At 41.6% G+C, this 21,835-nt stretch overlaps 2 protein-coding genes across 11 annotated transcripts in view; one reads left to right on the top strand and one right to left on the bottom strand.

Annotated features, from left to right (window-relative positions):
* The window catches only part of LOC132453828 (glycine receptor subunit beta-like), a 41,954-nt gene extending 41,164 nt beyond the window's left edge, over positions 1-790 (bottom strand). The window contains exon 1 of the mRNA XM_060046813.1: positions 655-790. The gene's annotated coding sequence lies outside the window, so the exon portion shown is untranslated. The remainder of the gene's footprint in view (positions 1-654) is intronic.
* An 81-nt stretch (positions 791-871) lies between these two features.
* The window catches only part of LOC132453827 (glutamate receptor 2-like), a 55,332-nt gene continuing 34,368 nt past the window's right edge, over positions 872-21,835 (top strand). For all 10 annotated transcript variants that reach the window (XR_009524814.1, XR_009524813.1, XM_060046807.1 and 7 more), the window contains exons 1-2: positions 872-1,011; positions 6,725-6,865. Coding sequence is in view for 8 of the 10 variants with exons in the window: in XM_060046807.1 (XP_059902790.1) it covers positions 942-1,011; positions 6,725-6,865 (211 nt within the window). In the remaining 2 variants the exon portion in view is untranslated. The remainder of the gene's footprint in view (positions 1,012-6,724; positions 6,866-21,835) is intronic.

The raw sequence follows: 21,835 nt of genomic DNA, 5'->3' as shown, positions 1-21,835 counted from the left end.
CAAAATAAATGCTTTGGATAAGCTTGACATGTAGGCTTCGAAACACAAACGTAAATAAATCAATACATAATACAACAGGTTTTACTTATATTGACTGAATCGTTGATAATTGTATTTATTTTAATAAAGCCTTTAGACATTATATATTAGTTATAATTTATAATAAGTTGGCATACTAGGCATAATTAGTAGGCAATATAAAAAAATAAACAGATAAGCATAAATTAGGGCTAATGGTGTCTTTCAAAATGAATGAATAAAAGTTAAGTAGGCCTATTAGGATATTTTTATATTTTGATGTGGGCGTCGACTCCATACAGAATGAGCGTGTTATTATGTTATTATCATGTTCCCTCCAAAAAACTATTGAGAAAGGGCTTCTATGTCAGGTCACACAAAATTATGAAATAATGTAGCGAGTTAAACGTAGGTTTGGTGGGTTAACGTCGACTAGGTTATACCGTAATTACCTCTATAATGGCGCGATGTAATAAAAAGGGTCGCTCAAAAGATTGCAGCGAACGGTGGCTCAATGGACACCCTTGATAGATTGAAGGAGACCAAATCAGTGATGAGACACACATTTTATTGACAAACGCTGCAAACGTTTAATTAGGTTGGCCGTTTCGAGACTATGGGGCGTATTGCGAGTACCTCTACGATGCACAACTGTCGGCAAATCCCGGTCTTGTGTCGTGCTTCTTCGTCTGCAAGTGGCTCATTAGTATTCCTGTAGCGTCCTTGAGACCCACCCCCAGCACCACTGTCAAACAGCGGCAGGGTGCGCACGGTGGAGGAGAGAAGTGATCCAGGTATCTGCAGGGCTCCACTTAGATCTTGTCACGGGACCAAAACCCTCGGCTGTAACTGCTGTTTTTAAACGTGCCGGCCTGTGAAATGGAGGCGATTATTCCTTAAGAAGAGCCAACCTGACGAGGAGGATGAAGCCGCTGCTCTTGTTGATGCTCTTGTGGCGCGGTGGGTTCTGCGGCTCCCCCAGCGTCCAGATCGGTATGTTCTCTTCACCCGTCTACTTGACAGCTCACGCTGCTCTTCTTAGCGCTAAACCATTTGACAGTGAAAAATCCTTTCTTTCATTTATTTTCTCACCGTCTGCTGTGTGAAATCGTCTTTGGTTTTGCGCCACAAAATGACCGAGCGTATGTTGGAGGCTTGTGGCTGCCGAGCAGGCGGCTCGATGATGGTTCATTCAAAACCATATCTAAAAATATTCCTTTTCCTTTTGGGCAATAGTTGGATATACATTCTACATGTGCCTTAAAACGAGAGCGAAACCGGGTGTAGGGAGAAAATTATATTTGAACTAAGTAGGCCACTACGGTTATGGGGATGACACATTTTCTCTCTCTCTCTCTCTCTCTCTCTCTCTCTCTCTCTCTCTCTCTCTCTCTCTCTCTCTCTCTCTCTCTCTCTCTCTCTCTCTCTCTCTCTCTCTCTCTCTCTCTCTCTCTCTCTCTCTCTCTCTCTCTCTATATATATATTATTTATTTCCTTTTGTATTATTATTTATTTATTTATTTCATTATATATATTTCAACAAGGTCTTTTATAAGACGAATTTTAAAGTTGTAAACATTTTCGAAGTCAGACATGGGAATAGATTTATAATTTTCATATGGCATGACCTCTTAGTCTACGAGGTCTCTTTTTGACCCTTGTCAAAAGCAACTATGAGTATGGGTTAACATTATAACAGCATATCATTTTATGGATGAGACTAAATGACACAAACCACGATAATAAACCTAAAGCATACGCTAACAATTGGGTCTAATTCAAATATTATGGCCCTGACAGGCAGCTAGTTATGTGTTTGCCGTCTAGAGATTCTGCTGGAGTTCTGCTACTGCAGTTCGCATTGCGATTATGGGCTTCAGCCATTTTAGCTCCACAACCCATCTTTATGGTTTCGGCTGCACTACTGCTTATTATTTTGTTAGGCATCGATTGCATATGTAGTTAGAATTTGGTTAAATGTAATATGGTTTTAGTAGTCACAAACGATCAGATTAAACATGAAATCATCACCAATGCATTTTATTGTAGTGCATTTGTAACAGATAAAACAATGCATATCCATACATAAATATAGTAAGGTAGTATCCCACTACCAGATTTACCATGATCTTGGAACCCAAAAGTACTGAAGTCAGATTCTTGAGACTAGGGTTTAATATATTCGGATGTTCCACTAGTAGACTATTTTTTTTTACTCCGGATGCTGATCTGCTTTAGGACCAAATATAGGTTAGTTCCGTATGAATTGTTACTAAACGACCCCTTAATTGTCCTCATTGAAAATCGACTTAATATTTAACATTACTGCTTACCATTAGCCTATGTTTGGGTTCAGGATATTTGCAGTTGGATATGTTGTATTTATAAAATAAAGAAGAAGGTATAAAGCCTTCTGTCACATTAGTGTAAAGACTAGATTCATGCAATGGACATACATTTAAAATCCACACATTTATATAATTACGTCAGGGACATTGTTTTCCAAAAGAGTATCACACCAAGCAATAAGTGTGACTACCCCAGAGCTATCAATCAACAGATTGTGGTTTAAGATATTGATGAACTATTTACGGATTATTGCTTGTCATCCGAAACAGCTATTGTATTTAGGTAAAAAAGAGTATTGGGAAGTATTTTCTGAATGACTTCTGCTCGATTGTCGCATTATTAGAGATTAAATGGGACAGAATTGAGGTTGCATTCATGCAGACCGTGTCAGTTCAATGGTTATGAAATATTGTCACATATACGTCATGTTTGTATAACCTTAAAAATAAATAACACATGAGGAAATAAGGTTCTCCCTGATTTTGTCTGAAGCTGCATACTGAATAGCATAAATAAATCACTCGGTTGGTAAGTAGAGTGCCGTCATTAATTTTACAAGCTGCCAGCTTGTAAAATGGCAAACCCTGCCACACGTAATATGCCTTCAAAAAAGCATACTTTCTACAGCAGAAAGCAGTACACATATGTACGTAGTACTCCTTTTTCGATGCAGCCCTAGAGACACAGGTTGCATCTGGGCTAAATAAGGCTGGTGGCTCTGCCTGCGCCCACAGCCGTGACATAGTTAACTGCTGGATAAATGTGCCCTGACAAGTTGAGCATGATACTGCAGTGTTATGACAGGTGTTATTCCAGTCATCACTAAGGTTATCAAATACTGATATCTTTGTTAATCTGTTAGTGGTTTTGCCTATTTTATTGACCAAAGAATGCTTGCAGTGATATTTTGAAACCTCAGCATTGAAACCATACCTTCTTTGATACTCTTGTTGTCCCTGCAACTCATTTACTTTCATGAAGCTAAATATTCGTTTCAATTCAAACTAAGCTGACAGGCCAAATTGAGTCCTGTATTAGTTGGTGTGCTACCTCAAAGCCCTCTCAGTAACTACCTTATACATACTACCCCAACTATCTACTACTCTAGACTCAGGGCTATAGCAAGCAATTATAATACATAGATTTTAATAGTTATTTTAACTGAGAAACTGTGAAATCCAAAACTGTAAAGTATGCAGGCTTCTATCACACCTACCAACAGGTTTGGCTATCTTTCTGTCTGACCTTACGAAAATGAATGAAAATAAAATAATTATCATGGTTGTAATGAATGATAGTTGCTAGATCGTGAGTTACGTTCCGAGTATCTGGTGACCTTTTGGCAGGTAAACAAGAGAAGGCACTTCATTAGCATGAGTTACTAATCTGCTAATAGAAATTTACCGGACATATTATCAACATTTGAGGTTTCAGTGGGCCGCATATTACGGCAGTTTGGATTTCTAAACAAACAGGGATTTGAAAAAAGCTTGTAACCTCTGTGCACTCCCCATCCTATATTTTTCACCATTGAGATGATGGCGTGTGAGAGCGACGTGTGAGATATGTGATTGATAAGAAGTTGGAATTCCATGACCCGATCAGGCAAGAACGATACAAGCAATGACAAAAGCCCAAGACAACATCAACCATCTGACACGGGAACAAAGATTGTGAACTGGTTTATATGTGGAGAGGCTGATGACGGCAGTAGGTGCAGGTGGGGAGATCAATGAGTAAGCTCAGGTGAGGGAAACTAAGTCATGGCAGATATTGTAAGGCAGATTTGGAAATAAAGGATTCGGCAAGAACTATTGCATTTCTAACAGATTTCCCTCAAACTAGAAAAAGTACAACTTCATATTTTTTTTTGGTGTGCAGCTTGCTCAAAATAAAGGTTTAAGTTGACCTGGTGTATTGGAAATGTTCGGAAGCGGGACATGAAATAGTGCTGTAGATTCATGATGGCTGCTAAGATGTTCTATGTTGCAACTTGAGTGCTTTTGGTGGTTGCTAGGGTGTTATGAACAGTTCCTAGTGTTCCAGATGGTTGATAGGATGTTGATGATAGGACGTTGATGATAGGACGTTGGTGATAGGACGTAGATGATAGTTCGTTGATGATAGGACGTTGGTGATATAAAGACTTGATGATAGGATGTATGTGGTAGGCTACGTTGATAGTCTGTTGATGATAGGACGTTGGTGATAGGGTGTGGTGATAGGACGTTGATGATAGGACGTTGGTGATAGGGTGTGGTGATAGGACGTTGATGATAGGACGTTGGTGATAGGACGTTAATGATAGGACATTGGTGATAGGACATATTTTTGATTCTGCAAAGTCAAATAATCCTAAAAAGTTATGATGGAGCTCCACACATCCACATGCAACAGACATGGGGTTCATGTTACGTCATATTCATATAATATAATGATTAACCCTTGCGAACACAGATTCAAGAATCAAAAATATTGGTACATAAAATATGAAATGTAAACATGGAACACTTTCAAGTTTACTCTCCGTACTGTTGTCGTGATTCATTCGTAGGTGGTAAAATAGGTTTGTGGTGTTTGAGTCTGGGGAGGGGACCGGTTTGCGGCATACTTTACAAAGTACGTTTTTCTGGTCCGTGTCCGACTTTTCAAACCCAAACCATGTCCATGCGATAGAAGTAGCCCCTCTTTTAGGTACGAGCTCTCTTTGTCTTGGCTGGTCGTCGGAGTTCTTCTCCTGTTTGTCACGTTCACTCTCCTCCATGTTTGTTTGTTTGTTTGATATAAACGATAGAGCATAATATGAAACGATATACATTTTTATATCATCACACGATATACATCGTCATATCGCCCAGCCCTAGTTGACCCTGCTGTTATCTCTGAGCTCTACACAAGGCAATGGTTTAGGTTTTACTGACCAGTGTATTCGAGCATTTCGCAAACGCTTGCAGGTAGAACAGACGTTACATTCTGGCGTCAGAGCTCCATGTGTCTGGTGATATCGGGTTATCCTGTATGCCTTGATTGCCATATGCACCAGAGGTGTGAAGCCTCACCCGTCCCAGAGTCTAATGAGTCTGACTCAGGCCCTTTGAGGCAGCTTAAACCAGCCGTCAACAAGCCCTGGATATATTCTGTGCCAGTTAGCCTGAAACCTGCCTTTTGAGTTCTTAGTAACATTACCATTACCTGAGGAGCCTGAGGGTTAACGTAGTTAATGTTGACATCACTGCCACTGCCGTTTGCCTTTACGTTAGTCCTTTCGGGTTCCAGTGTTTCTTTCCGATCAGGTTCCGCGTAAAGGGACACTGTGTAGAGTTTTAAGTAATGTATTTGCTAAAATCAGTGTCTTCATTCAGAAATATGTCCCCATTGGTGCAAAATTACCTCTGCCAATAATCTGATTTATCCTCCTGAGCGAAGAATTTCTTTTGTATTTACATTGAACGGGTAAGTCCTAAGGAGGACCCTAACCCTAACCCTAACCCTTCCGGCTCTATGAAAAACTATAAACGGCTGAGAGGGACATAAAGCACTACGTGGTACTAACTAAGGCTAAACGAGTTTTCGCTCAGAGCCAGCGTGACTGTAACGTAGAAGGAGCAAGCAGGTTGCAACGCACATTTGAAGAAGCGAGGCGCTGGAGAGAACTGTTTGAATGCAAAATACAATTTTACCACGAGATGGGAGAAATTCCTACAAAGTGATCCTTTAAAGTGATGAAAGGTTAGATTTAATTTGAATCAAATTTGGCAAATTTGATTCAAATTATAGCGCTTAGATCGTATAGTTAGGCAATAGATCTAGCCTATGTCACTTTTTAACAGGCCTCAACAATTGCATTAGCGTTTTATAGGCCGCTTTATTATATGTTGGATCTAATGAGAGATCTTTGTCCGCAAATGTAAAAAAATGAAAAAGAAAATCTCCAAAACTATGTGCATGTGTATTCTATTCACACTGAGCACCAATGTGATCTTAAGCCGGGAACAAATCTGTCTACATGCTTCGAGTCTAGTTTTTTATACGCTGAAACGCATCATTAAAATATATAAAAAAGATTTAATCATTCAAACACTTCTACATTGTCCATTTCTATGACTTTTGTCAATGGTCGGTTGTGAGACTGGGCACCCTCTAAATTCATAGATGTATGAAGTCTACCATTATTAGACATTGATCTTGATGTAAACTTATTTATCTTAGGGTGTGGTTCGCCAATTATCAATCTTACTTGTTACTCTTTAGTGAAATAAATAGACTCCTTGTGTGTTATCTTCCTCTTCCTTCACATTTAACCCAAAATGTATTTTGCAGATTTTTTAACAAATATATTTGTATTCCTCTTCCCCAGGTGGATTATTCCCAAGGGGGGCCGATCAGGAGTACAGTGCATTCAGAGTCGCTATGGTCCAATTTGGAACAACAGACTTCAGACTTACGCCACACATCGACAATTTGGAGGTGGCCAATAGTTTTGCTGTCACTAACTGCTGTAAGTATTTGAAATTTGGTTGTATAATTACTTGATTAAGTGTCTCTGCAGAGGGACAAATATCTCTGACTGATCACACTCAACCCAATCTACAGTAAAGATCTTGTTCTGGTGTAAACATTATTATGACCAATGCACAGATTACTGTCCTGTTGTTAATTGTCAGTGGATTTGAATACGTTTATGAACGTTTGACCATACATGTTGAAAAGATCTACCATGTTTATATATTTTACTTATATTCTTCATTTGCGACTATGAAGGGATTTTCTTCTTTGCAGCGTCAATGTATACATTGGTTAACTCATTGTATGTGTTTGGAGCTTCGGAGGCTGTTTCTATCCTACACTATACTCAGATCTCTGAGAGTAGAGTTTTAGGTCATTTTTAAGTCATTTATCAATTGTGCATAAGAGGTTCAAAGACTATAGATCGGAGACGGTTATGTTAGTTTATTAACATACATTTTTGTCATGCTAGTTCAGTGAACTGAGCTGAGAACTGAGCAAGACCTGAGCAAACTGCGTTGCCAAGTGTTTTTGTAGAGGTCAGGCAGAACTTACCTTCATTTGGAGATGTAAGCCTTCAACCTTCAACAACCGGTGTTGATTTCCAGAGTATTTCAGTTACTATAACGTTAACTGTCCGATCTGCTCCAAGGGAGTCGAGTACTTCCTGAAAGTGTTTAATTCATCTGGCTGCTGGCTTGTTCGGATCTTGAAATGTTTCCAGGGGTATATTGGCTCGTACATCTACTTGAGTGAAACATAATATTAGAACCTTTGCACATACTTTCCTGGAAGTGTACCAAACATTCTTAATTGGCACCAAAAATGCTTTAATTTGTAAATTAAATTCCTTAGACATCTCTGTTGATCGGACACTATCCCAACTTCAGAAATACAACACAGACTCACAAAATAAAAGTTGTATCAAAAACCAACATGGAAACTTGTTTTACAGCAACGTTGCAGAAAATCTTTTGCTGTAAAGTCAAATATTACGTTGTGTTCTCCTTAAAGGACAATACACTGCTCTGGGTGATCAAACCATCATAACTTCTCTCTTGGCTTCACTAAAACATCCCTTGCCAGGATAAACTCCCATAAAGACGTTTCTCCTGAAGAGGATTAAGGGCACTCTTACCATTACCTATACCGGTATTGTACTTTAGAGGGTAGGTGATCCCCGTGTTGTAGCTCAAAGCCAAATACTATACATTGAAAAAATTCTCAGGGGGGTTGCGAGTTTCATGGGGGGGTGTCATAAGACTGAGTTGCTATCCCTTTTTTTATGGCTGATGCAAACTTTGTGATATTTTCCTTATCTAGAAAGGCAAGGCATTGTTGAATATATTTATTTTCTTTTTTATTCAGCTCATAGCACTATCAATTTCTCTAATTACCGTTTCCTACAATACCCATAAGCCACTGTGCGTTTCAGCCCGAAACAGTTGAAATCGGTTAGCAGCTAGTTGCTAGCGCTATCAAAGATGACTGTCTATTCTGATTCTGAGAATGATGGCATCACAACATTTTGGCCTATTCAACAGTAAATAATAATGATACATTTTGAATATTATATCATTAGGGTGAATTATTTTCCAAGTAACCTTAGTCTTTTGATGTAATTCTTTAAGTCTATTGAGTTCAGTCACCAGACATAGCCGAGCCATTGGCTAATTACAATTCCTCTATGGTAAACCTCACTCCCTGACCCTTAAGAGCGCTATCATTTGCTGACCCAAATCAGGTTGGCTATTGTAAATGTGTATTGTTATTAATACCATTGTCACGATTGCTTAAAAATCCAAGTCTTTAGTAATACCACTATCGATACTTTTCTATAATTTAGTTGAAAGATGAACTGTATAGAACTGTATAGTCTGTGACTGTTCGATTTCTGATCAGAATTAAATCCAATATGTAATAAATAATAAAATAAACACTGCTGATGCTGGGCATTGCCTTGTAATGGGGTGCTGGCCGGTGAGCAGGCTGGTAACCATCAGGGGTGTCCAGGCATCCAGTCACACAGTCACCGCAACGTACAAAAACCAACCCAGTCGCCAAGAAAAAACGTTGACGGTGTACGTTTCCATGAACACTGGAGACGTACTATTACAACGTAAAAACAGCGTGTTATACCTACAGTATCCACGCGTGCCGCTGTGGAGGCGGGTTTCGGGGTTTGGGTTTCACGGCTTTCGCGGCAAATTGTGGACACGATTGTTTAGGGGGGGGGGGGGGGGGGGAGGTAGACTGTTGTTGACCGGGGAGGGGGGGGGAAGACACGTTTGTTGAGGGGGGGGGGGACGACACGATTGTAGGGGGGGGGGGGGGGGAACACGTTAGTTGAAGGGGGACGACGACGACGACACGTTTGTAGGGGGGGGGGGGCACGCTCGACGACGAGAGTTGGTTTTTATTGAACGCTCGACAACGAGAGTTGGTTTTTATTGAACGAGACTTCAACACGGAACAGCTGCACGAAACGATGGTCACGTCACTCTCGGTGACGGTGTCGACAACAATGAACACACGAACAATGTTAATAGAACAACACACAACCACATAACATCCCGAACCCATCAACCCCACTTAATCCTAACAACAAAACAAGTTAACAAAAGCCCCATTTGTCAACTGACAACCCCAATTCCCAGAATCCCCCGCGGCTCCGGAACACGGCGTAGCTTATATTAATCTTTATTATCCGAATTGGAAATGCAATATTTTAGGACAGATACACCATTAAATGCGTTTCTAATGACATTTCTAGCGAGAAATGTACATTTTCCTTACATAATCTTCAGTCAGTGAATGTGTATGATCTTTATTAATCTTTATTATCTGAATGGGAAATGCAATATTTTAGGACCGATTCACCGTTAAACGTGTTTCTAATAACATTTCTAGCGAGAAATATACTTTTTACTTGCATAATCTTCAGTCAGTGATTGTGTCTGATCTTTAGTTATTTAGTTATTAGGATTTGATCGGATCGCTCGCATGTTTCAACGTCAGGTTGTTAGGCTGCTTTCGCTAAACTAGCAGCTCACGTGGTTCCTGCGTTTGTGTTATTAAACTGTTACTTTATGTAACTTTTAATGATATCATCTTGTTAGAAACACGTATATCTGAGAGGCAACCCAGTCGCCAAAAGCATTCGTTGACAGTGTATGTTTCGTGAACACTGGATTACGTCGCATTTCAACATAAAATAGCGTGTTATACACACACACACACACGCACACGCACGCACGCACAGACACACACAGACACACAGACACACACACACACACACACACACACACACACACACACACACACACACACACACACACACACACACACACACACACACACACACACGGTGCATTTCGTTGCTAAAACAACAACAACAAAATATTCCCTCAAATATTATTACTAAAGAACCGTTTTCCAAAGAACGAAATGTAAACCAATGCATTCTGAATGGGAGTGTTTCTCCGATTTTTCCATGCTACACAGAACGAAATGTAAACCCATGCAAATAAAGACTTCATTGTCATAATCATTTAAATATCATTAATCTCCGTGTGTTGGGTGGTATTCTATTTTTTTCAACGGGGCTGGTGCCGTCTCCTTTTGACCTTTTGACCCCAGACTTCTGGGGGAATAGCTGAATCAATTCATTAGTCAATCAGAAGCATGTAAATATCTTCCCGGTGGTGTAGGAGAACGAACAAGGTGTCCTTCAACATCTACACTTCCAGGCGATTGCAACGGTGCCACACATGAGCATATTCAAACATGTTTAATGGTAGTAATTAGCTGTCGAAATTGGAGGCCTTAATCAATAATGAGCAGCTATTGATTTGCTTCCCGATAAAAGATTGTGACAAATGACATGTTATTTAGCATCTACACGTTGAGCTGAGTCCAATGACACCAAGCATGACACTCTAGCTAATGGTAACATGTATTTTACATGGTACACCTAGGTCTAGGACATGATCTCGGTGTAGCAAGAGGGCGAGCTTGATCTCATTGGACTCAGCTTAACGTGTAGATGCTAATTAACATGTAATTTGTCAAAAATCTCCATCGGGAAGCAAATCTATAGCTGGTCATTATTGATAAAGGCCTCCAAAATCGACAGCTAATTACTACCCCGAAACATATTCAAATAGGATCATGTGTGGCACTGTTGCAATCGTCTCGAAACGTAGATGTCAAAGGACACCTTGTTTGCCCTGTTGCACGACCGGGAAGATATTTTCATACTTCTAATGGATTGATTCATATTTTAAGGTTCTCGGAGTGAGACTTTAAGCGGCTGCAGCAGAAGTGTTGAGACGAAAGATGATATCAAGACATTAATAGAATATTCCCATTCACATTATGATTCTTCGTCATAACATCCGACCAAACATCCTTTACATTCACAGAGCGAAGATTATGAAAGTCCAGGCCCCCCCTTCCTGCACTCGGGGTCCGACCGGGCCAAGTTTCGGTGCGGGGGTCCCAGTTAGGCCCTAGAATATGGTATTCAAATTTCAGGGCGGTAGAACCTTCCTATCTCAAAAACTGTTTTTCCACCACATTCTGAACCATTAGATCTCGCAGGCAACACTTCTGAAGGGGCTTTGTCCAAATGACAGTCCATTTGGGAAAACTTTTTTTCTCTATGGGCTAGAACTACAAATCTTGGATATGTCGTTCTCGGGGCCCCGGGAAATGTGTGTAAACATTTTAGCATCCCTAGCTATCTCGAAAAGGCCGGAAAAGGGGCGTGACCTCCAACAGTACAGTCAATGTACATAAGACAGAGGTTAGTTTCTAGGCCCCATTTTTTGCGGGATGGAGGTGTACATTTGTAGACACAGCTGGCCTGTGGCCACGTCTTTGAAGTCTGGGGTCAAAAGGTCAAAAGGAGCCGGCACCACGCCGCTTATGAGATAACAAAAAGTGAATCTGTATTTCTCTCATAACATTTTGTCATTATTGAAGAGAGGCCTGATTCTCAGATATGCATGTTGGACTGTTAGGGTATAGGTCTGGGAAGAACTTCAGGCCAAAATCTTGCAAGCGAGCCGCTGGGTGCAGGTGCAACGAGATGGAGCACTTGCTGAGTCATTTCCTGTAGGGCTGGAGCCACAGGTTGAAGCGTATGCGTCCTTTGAAATATAAGAGACCCCAAGGTACAGTTTACTTAAATGTTCTTGCCTCTATTATATGATACTTCCACCACTGGGACGTGGCAACAACTCTCCAAATCCATATGGGGAGGGGGGGGGGATGCTTTTGGACAGTAGGGGTGTACACTAGACATAAATAGGAAGCAAACTCAGGAGAAGGAATGACCTCTCACAAATATTTATTGAATAAATTGTTTCAAATAACCCTGCCTCGTTAAATCAATGAACTTGGTGTTTTGCTTTCAAAAATAGGTTATAGAAGAAGTCTAAACTGCAGAAAATAAAAACATCCAAGCTGCCTTTTAAGGATACCTCGGAATTTCTGTCTATTTTTTAACCGTCGGACCCCAGTTTACGACAAAAACAACACAATTTACGGCAGCTCCTTTGCCGCGTGGTTTTTAGAGCCATGTAAGGATTAGAGGGGGCGGTCGATAGCAACCACCATAGCAGCATGACGGTCAAGTGACTGGATGCAGCCCCGTTGAAAAAAATAGAATACCACCCAACACACGGAGATTAATGATATTTAAATTATTATGACCATGAAGTCTTTATTTGCATGGGTTTACATTTCGTTCTGTGTAGCATGGAAAAATCGGAGAAACACTCCCATTCAGAATGCATTGGTTTACATTTCGTTCTTTGGAAAACGGTTCTTTAGTAATAATATTTGAGGGAATATTTTATTGTTGTTGTTTTAGCAGCGAAATGCACCGTGTGCGTGTGTGCGTGTGTGTGTGTGTGTGTGTGTGTGTGTGTGTGTGTGTGTGTGTGTGTGTGTGTGTCTGTGTGTCTGTGTGTCTGTGCGTGCGTGTGCGTGTGTGTGTGTGTGTGTGTGTGTGTGTGTGTGTGTGTGTGTGTGTGTGTGTGTGTGTGTGTGTGTGTGTGTGTGTATAACACGCTATTTTATGTTGAAATGCGACGTAATCCAGTGTTCACGAAACGTACACTGTCAACGAATGCTTTTGGCGACTGGGTTGCCTCTCAGATATACGTGTTTCTAACAAGATGATATCATTAAAAGTTACATAAAGTAACAGTTTAATAACACAAACGCAGGAAGCACGTGAGCTGCTAGTTTAGCGAAAGCAGCCTAACAACCTGACGTTGAAACATGCGAGCGATCCGATCAAATCCTAATAACTATAAAACTAAAGATCAGACACAATCACTGACTGAAGATTATGCAAGTAAAAAGTATATTTCTCGCTAGAAATGTTATTAGAAACACGTTTAACGGTGAATCGGTCCTAAAATATTGCATTTCCCATTCAGATAATAAAGATTAATAAAGATCATACACATTCACTGACTGAAGATTATGTAAGGAAAATGTACATTTCTCGCTAGAAATGTCATTAGAAACGCGTTTAATGGTGTATCTGTCCTAAAATATTGCATTTCCCATTCGGATAATAAAGATTAATATATACTACGCCGTGTTCCGGAGCCGCGGGGGATTCTGGGAATTGGGGTTGTCAGTTGACAAATGGGGCTTTTGTTAACTTGTTTTGTTGTTCGGATTAAGTGGGGTTGATGGGTTCGGGATGTTATGTGGTTGTGTGTTGTTCTATTAACATTGTTCGTGTGTTCATTGTTGTCGACACCGTCACCGAGAGTGACGTGACCATCGTTTCGTGCAGCTGTTCCGTGTTGAAGTCTCGTTCAATAAAAACCAACTCTCGTTGTCGAGCGTTCAATAAAAACCAACTCTCGTTGTCGAGCGTGCCCCCCCCCTACAAACGTGTCTCCCCCCCCCCTCAACAAACGTGTCGTCGTCGTCGTCCCCCTTCAACTAACGTGTCCCCCCCCCCCCCCCCCCCTACAATCGTGTCGTCGTCCCCCCCTCAACAAACGTGTCTCCCCCCCCCTCCCCGGTCAACAACAGTCTACCTCCCCCCCCCCCCTAAACAATCGTGTCCACAATTTGCCGCGAAAGCCGTGAAACCCAAACCCCGAAACCCGCCTCCACAGCGGCACGCGTGGATACTGTAGGTATAACACGCTGTTTTTACGTTGTAATAGTACGTCTCCAGTGTTCATGGAAACGTACACCGTCGACGTTTTTTCTTGGCGACTGGGTTGCAAAAACAGACTGAATTATGGTAAACTGGGGCAGGGTGGACAGAAAACATGGAGGCAACCTCTTATCTAGTGCCTAGCAGCAAACCCGGCTCACCCAGTCGCAACAGCAGCTGAGGGCACCCCTAGGCGCCAGACTGGCTTTGTATATCTCAGCAGAAGCAGCCTCCCTGATTACAGATGGCAGACTATTCTATAGATAGTGCGCTCAATAGGGGAAGGCTCTGTTTCCTTCTGATTGCTTCTTAACCTTTAGTATTGAAAGAAGGCCAGCTCCCGAAGACCGGAGGGGCCAAGAAGGACTATAAGGAAGGATAAGGTCCTTCTGGTAGGATGGTGCTTATCTGTGCAAGGCCTATAGGTTTAGGTAAGCAGTAGCACCTTAAAATCCGAAGCTGCAGTTATTGGGATCCAGTGGAGAGAAGCAAGAATAAGTGGAATTTTATGCTCAAATGTTATCTTTCTAGTTAATAGTCTTTTCAGCTTTTTGTGGTAACAATGTTTACAGTAGTCATCAAGTTCTTGGGATGATGACCCCAGGACTTGTCTGGCCATGCAAGAGGATAGACTTGAAGTTTATTCTAACATCATTATATATCTCTGAGTCTAAGGCTCAATCTAAATGAATGTGTCAGGGCTGGCCAAGACATCTATATGCATAACCCAGTATGAAAATACTTGGCTTGTGGAGGGCTGCTTGCTTTCGCAAATGGAATATTTAGTACTGGTAAAAATATGTGAGTTTTGTCCTAAACTCTATTAACATGTTTAAAATTGGTGTTTTCAACTGCACCTCACTTTACAACTTGCTTCCATTATGAGTTCACAACACAGCTTTATGACAATAATGTTGCAGCAAGTCAACTTAACTCTATGGACCAGCCTTTTCTGTCTTGACCTATCAGTCTCCCCGAATAGATGAAGTAAGTCTTTCTTTCAAATAGTTAAATGTTGTATGACAGTGACTTACAGGACTCTAGGCTGAGCGGGTTCTGATGAGCCCACAGCCAGAGCTCGACCGCAGCCCTGTGAAGGGAACAGGACGGAACAGGACGGACCCCCCCCCCCCCTTGTCTTTTTAGATATACCGCGGCTGACATGCTGTCTGTTCCGATCAGAACATGGCGGCTGCACAGATTAGAGAAATATAACAACCCTTTCCTCATGGTGGAAAGTTCAGACACATGGATGTGAGCAGTAGGGGGTACCAGCCCCTCGCCTCAGACCAAGTGGGAGTGGCACATCCCCCCGCAAACCGTCACTGAGGAATCAGTAAAAACCTCCAGGTCTGACATCACCTCCCCAAGGGAAGCCTCCCCAACATCTAGGTCCACTGACATTGAGCGGGATACCATGAGAACCTTGAGTTGTAATGCCTGCGATCCAACCTCTGGCGAGCTAACCACCGCTGTAGTTGGTGCACAAAGAGCAGTCCAGAGTCAACATCAGGTGGCCATCGGCCCCCAAAGGGTCATGATAGAATGTGGTGTCACTTTTCCGCAAAAGTCAACAGGACAGCACTTCGCCGCGGGGGGGAAAGTTTCTCTGTCCTAGTTGCTGAGTCGAGGTTAAGTGAGTGTGTGTGGATGACGTCTAGTTTAAGCAGCCTCACCAGGCTGAGTCGGATTCGACTCGGTGAGACTTCACACCTGTCGCACATTGAGTAATCAGTGTGCACACTGGAAACCAGCCATCTCCACACACACTCAGGGTGAATTCTCCTACATGGTAACATGGAGCACCATTGTCATGCATCAATGTCTGCAACCTTACAATAAACCGGTCTTCCAACAACCCGTGTCCTCGTCTGGAGGAGCCCAGCAAAAGTCACCTTGGTGGAGTGTAGCAAAGAACAATATTAGAGTAATATATCACCGCAATAGTATCTGTTCTCGCCGCTCCTCTGAGAGCAGAATCAGGAAAACGCTGAGATAAAATAATAAAGAGATGTTGTTGACAACTAAGCGGCCATAGCGGCCGCTTAGCTCCCAGCTCCCACTCACTCTGAGCTGGTCTGCTGGTCGGCCAGGGAGGGACCAGGTCCTCGTAGGCCACGCCCATAAAGGTAGAGCGGAGCAGTTTACTGTGAGCCTTGACAATAGAATGGTCGAAGTTAGTGTAATCTGTGGATGTAAACCAATCTCCGTCTTGCACACGTCAGAACAACGCTCTAACAGTGAACCATCTGACTTTCAGGGTTGTTGGTTTTTGAAAACGCTGATATCCAGAATGGTTCTAATCTCCCCTGACCTCTTGGGAACTAGGAGTCAAACCCTTGGCTTGCAAGGCTCAAAATTACCATTTCTCTATGGATTTATTTATTTTTTGTCCCTAAAACCAGTGACATTCTTAGATTGGATAGAGTAATAGTTGTTGGTTATTTCCATATTCATGTTTATTGTACATTCAGTACTGTTTTTGAAGTCAGGTACATAGGCTACTTTGGGTCTTATGGTGTTGATATTGATAGTATCTACCCTGAGGAGCTTTTTGTTTAGTTACCATAATGCATTTTATTGGGTGTTGTTTTGAACCCAGGCCCCTGCCTTTAAAAACGAGAGATAAACCAGCTCAAGGATGAGAAGTTCTCAGCAGTGTTTTATTGAAGCCTGGTGTTGTTGTGTTACAATGTGGATGTTTGCTTTAACGTGCATTGATGTGTAGCTTTGGAAAGTGTGGCTCGTCGTAATTAGGTGAGTGCTGCATGCAGCGCTCAACTATTGTTCTTCTTAGGTTTTATTCTTTCTTTCTTTCTTTCTTTCTTTCTTTCTTTCTTTCTTTCTTTCTTTCTTTCTTTCTTTCTTTCTTTCTCTCTCTCTCTCTCTCTCTCTCTCTCTCTCTCTCTCTCTCTCTCTCTCTCTCTCTCTCTCTCTCTCTCTAAAAATTTTCATATTTTATACTTTTTAAGATATTCTACTTTTAAAATACTAGCTTTCTTTTAACATGGGAGGACAGTGTAAGACACTAAATCAAATTTCAACCGTTTATCTTCATTCAACCATTTAACATATCTACCCAGTTATATCTTCAATAATATCGAAACAGAATTTCGATATCATTTAAACTTTCTTCAGAATCACAGTTTTAGTTTCATACCAGCTTCATTTTCAGCTGTTTTCATTGAAGACGTCTGCCCATTCTGACACTCCTAATTCTCAAGACATCGTAACTCAATCATTTTTCAACCGCTTACCTTCGTTCAAACCATTTAACAAATCTACACACTTCTATCTTCAATAATATTCAAACGGAATTTCGATATCATTTCGAATCACAGTTTTAGTTTCATACCGGCTTCGTTTTCAGTTGGTCTCATTGATTTACGTTGACACTAGAGCGGGAGGATGTTCATTGGTGTTGCCAGATTGGGCGGTTTTTCCCGCCGGATTGGGATACTTTTGGAGGATGTTCAGGCAGTGTTGCCAGATTGGGTGGTTTTTCCCGCTCTATTGGGCTACTTTTAATCACATACCGGTTCGCTATTCTCTTGAACGCACACACACACAAACACACACACACACACACACACACACACACACACACACACACACACACACACACACACACACACACACACACACACACACACACACACACACACACACACACACAAACACACACACACACACACACACACACACACACACACACACACACATACACACCAGTGCAGGGCAATATATTTAACCTTTCAGATTCTTCAGTTCAATTCATTTTACATTTCTGCATTTTTAGCAATGCTTTGCGTTCTTCATTCAGCTGTCACTTTATTTGTTTCCAACCATTTACATTTTCTTAAATGGTGTGCATTGTTTACATTGTTTACTCCATTTAGACTTTTGAACTTTTGTTTAAATCCCTTCAAGATTGAGCATTTATGGAGAGCCACAAATCTCCAAATCCACATCTTCAGCTAAACGTTGGTTATCCACTTTGAACAATATGATTAACGAGGCTAGAGCTGATTATTTGGCTGTAATGGAATTCCTAAAAAATTGTTTGGAATTATTAACAATATTGTTTCACCTGCTGTACCATATGTGATTTTATTCTCCATTGATGACTGTAATCACTTTCTCACTCACTTTGTTGACAAGGTTAGAAGTTAATGGCAAGCATAGGGCCCTCATCCAGGTTGTACTATGCATACATCATTCTGGACTCTTTCAGTATTCTTTCCCTAAATTATCTCACTGATCTAGTGGGTAAAGTGAATTCAAGTCCATTAGATATCTCACGACACCTGTCTTTAACTGCTTACGTCGATTGGGCTTTGTGTGTGTTCTTTCTTTAAGGTCCCATGGCATGAATAGCTGTTTTCATTCTAACAAAAGCATGGTATTTACTTTGTTTCTACTTCTAAATAGTACATGTAGTTCAAAAAGCTTTTTTATAATGTTTCATTTTCCAAATTCACGTACAAAAAATCTTTGTAAACATTATTTGTTATTATTGGAATTAACCGTGTTAACCGGCTAATGTATTATTGAAGCATCCACCAATAATAGGGTTGAATCAGTTTTGGACAATTTGATTTCTGTAGCTCTTTGTCGCATAATGGCAAATGTTAAAGGTCCCATGGCATGATTATCTCACTTTATGAGGTTTTCTAACATTAATATGAGTTCCCCTAGCCTGCCTATGGTTCACCAGAAGCTAGTAATGGCGTTAGGTGTAAAACGAGCACTCGGTATCCTGCTCTGCCTTTGAAAAAACAAAGCTCAGACGTGCCGATTTCGAATTTTCCCCGTATGTCGTCATACGGGGACATGTTGCCTCCCCTTTCTCTGCTTTGCCCGTCCAGAGAATTTGGCCTGCGAATGACACAATGAGCTACTACCGTGCAAACGCCACATGTGTGTGTGTGTGTGTGTGAATACATACACTGTAACGCAAGTGTTGTACACTTCTTTGTTATTTGGATAACCATTCTGCGCATAACACATTGGTTTCTTTGACGTCTGAAGTGATTGGGGGAAAGGAACTTTGGCTTTGACTCCCTGAAATACATGAACCGCGACATGGAGGAGAAAGGGATTGTTTCCCGAGATTGTCTCACTTGTCCCGCTGCCCGCTGGGGCACCACCACCGTGAGGCACCACCGCCGCAAGACGGGCAGCGGGACTCTGGCGGGAGACAATCGCGGCCAACAATCCCTTTCTCCTCCATGTTGCGGTTCCGTCTACTTCAGATTGATGTGGAAGTGGAGGAACCAGAGAAGAACCTGACGCAGTCGTTTGAGATTCATAATATCGTCTGGAGGCGCACACAGCTTTTGGCCATGATAATATATATTATATGATATAGATATCTATGTATAATATGTAGGGATGCACCGATATGAAAATTTTGGCCGATACCGATATCCGATATTAAAAGTGCTGTTACGGCCGATAACCGATATTTACCGATATCGATATTGGTATAAAAACAAGTTTCTATGATGATTTTGTATACTGAAGAACATGTAAACACTGTGAATATGAAAAAGTAATTTCTTTCTTTATTTTCCAAAACTTCGAAATACATTGTTTCTTCAACAAGTTACAGGGCATCCATGACAAACGCAAGTTACTAACAGTGTTAGTTTTAGGCTACTTTTACAACTTGCATCTATGAAAAAGTTTGGATCATAAATCACAATAACGATCACAAATCAAAATATCTTGACAAGGTTTTATAACTTATATCAAATTTGCCAATATTCATGGAAACCAGACACTTGTCTAATAAATTACAAAAAGTGTTTCAAGTTTAAGTCAATTTCAACTCAAATCTGTGAAATAGGCGAAATCAAATATATCAAGGGAGGTTGGTTGTAGTCTTTTCACTCTTCTAGCACTACTGTTGATCCGGAGAACCGAGCGAAAAGACTACAACCAAATATAAACACGTCCGGTTCCGGTGTCCGTTTCAATGGGATTACGGAACGCCAAATAAAACACAACAGAAACTGTTCGCTACGATACTTGATGATGTTGTTAATACCGGAATTGTCCTTTAAACATGCGCTGATCACGTGAACGCACAACTTTTTTTTTATCAGCCGATCCGCGGATCACTTGCGTCCCGAACCGTGAGGGTTGATCCATACGGATCACGGGAAACCCGTGATCCGACACGGCATCCTCCGCGCATTACTTCGGCTTTGCAAGTACTGCATATTGCAATTCGAGTAACTTAATTTGAGACCGTGAAAAACATCCAAACCGCCGACATTGATTCTTTTCAGTTAAGGTGACAAACACTCCTGTAGGCCTACTGCCTCTCCGTGCGTCTCTGGCTGCGTCACTGACACTGTCACATGACCAAACAAGCTGCGCATGGGCAAAAAACACACACAACGGCAACTAGACGGAAATAAATATCAGCTGTTAATATCGGACCAGTTTTACTTATCGGGCCGATGCCGATATGTTAAAAAATGCCGATAACGATATCACTGCCGATATATCGTGCATCCCTAATAATATGATATAATTTAGATATAGAGCTCCAGGACTCCTGCCGGAGCACCCAGAGTGTTCTTGAATATTTACAGAACACGGCCAAAAGCTGTGTGCGCCTCGCCATTGCGATACATCCACTGTAAACATGAGCGTATGTTACCGTGCCCGCAAGCTGCTCAGGGCCACACCCCCACCCTCCACATTGACCCGCCTCTAAATAACGGCACGTTTGTGGAAAGCACATTGTGGGACTGGCTCGTAGTGGCTGTAATTCTGCACAAAGTCTGACACTCTTACTTATAAGATATATACATGCTTCCTCTATAATTAGCTTATAGGACATCTCTTGCCACTCTTATGCTGACGATATATAATGTACACATCTTTTTATCCCAATAAGCCCGATCAATTGGCTATTTTTCATGAATGCATTAACTCTATCAATAAATGAATGGCTGATCATTGTATTTCCCTGAATGTGGATAAGACGGACGTTCTGTTCATTGCCATTGACAAATTTAGGATTACACCTTATTCTCTTCCTAGGTTTCATCTTTGATCAGTTTATGTGTTTAGATTATCATGTTGGCCCCTCACTAAGCTTAGGTCTATTGTAACAACAATTTGAATGAAAATGTTCTATACATGATTTATTTCTACACGTTTAGATTTCTGTTTTTACCTGCCTCAGCATATCTGCGTTGGATCTAGGGCTGGGGGATATTGCAAAAATTATTATCACGATAATTTTTTCGATATTGATTGATATCGATAATAATCACGATATATGATTTGATACTGCTGAAGCCTGAAGAAACTAGAGTCAGTGTTCATTAGTTAAACCATACCTTTTTGTTTATTACCATATTTGTGATAAGGGAACATTTAATCACATTTAAATATAAACATTTAACTTCAGGCAGTTCATAAAACTCCAATGAATAACGGAAAAAGAGGAGATGTGACCCGGCCCGGAGGAAGCCCGGGGCCCCCGTCTGGAGCCAGGCCCAGACGGAGGGCTCGATGGCGAGCGCCTGGTGGCCGGGTTTGCCACGGAGCCCGGTCGGGCACAGCCCGAACAAACTACGTGGCACCCCCCCTCTCTTCATCCCATGGGCCCACCACCTGTGGGAAGACCCGTTGGGGTCGGGTGCGCAGCCACATGGGTGGCAGCGAAGGTCAGGGGTCTCGACGGACCAGACCCGGGCGGCAGAAGCTGGCTCTGGGGACGTGGAACGTCACCTCGCTGTGGGG

Source organism: Gadus macrocephalus, chromosome 3, assembly GCF_031168955.1.
Source record: "Gadus macrocephalus chromosome 3, ASM3116895v1".
Classification (NCBI taxonomy): Eukaryota; Metazoa; Chordata; class Actinopteri; order Gadiformes; family Gadidae; genus Gadus; species Gadus macrocephalus.
The sequence above is the reverse complement of the archived record's forward strand: the minus strand, read 5'-3'. Positions and strand labels throughout refer to the sequence as shown.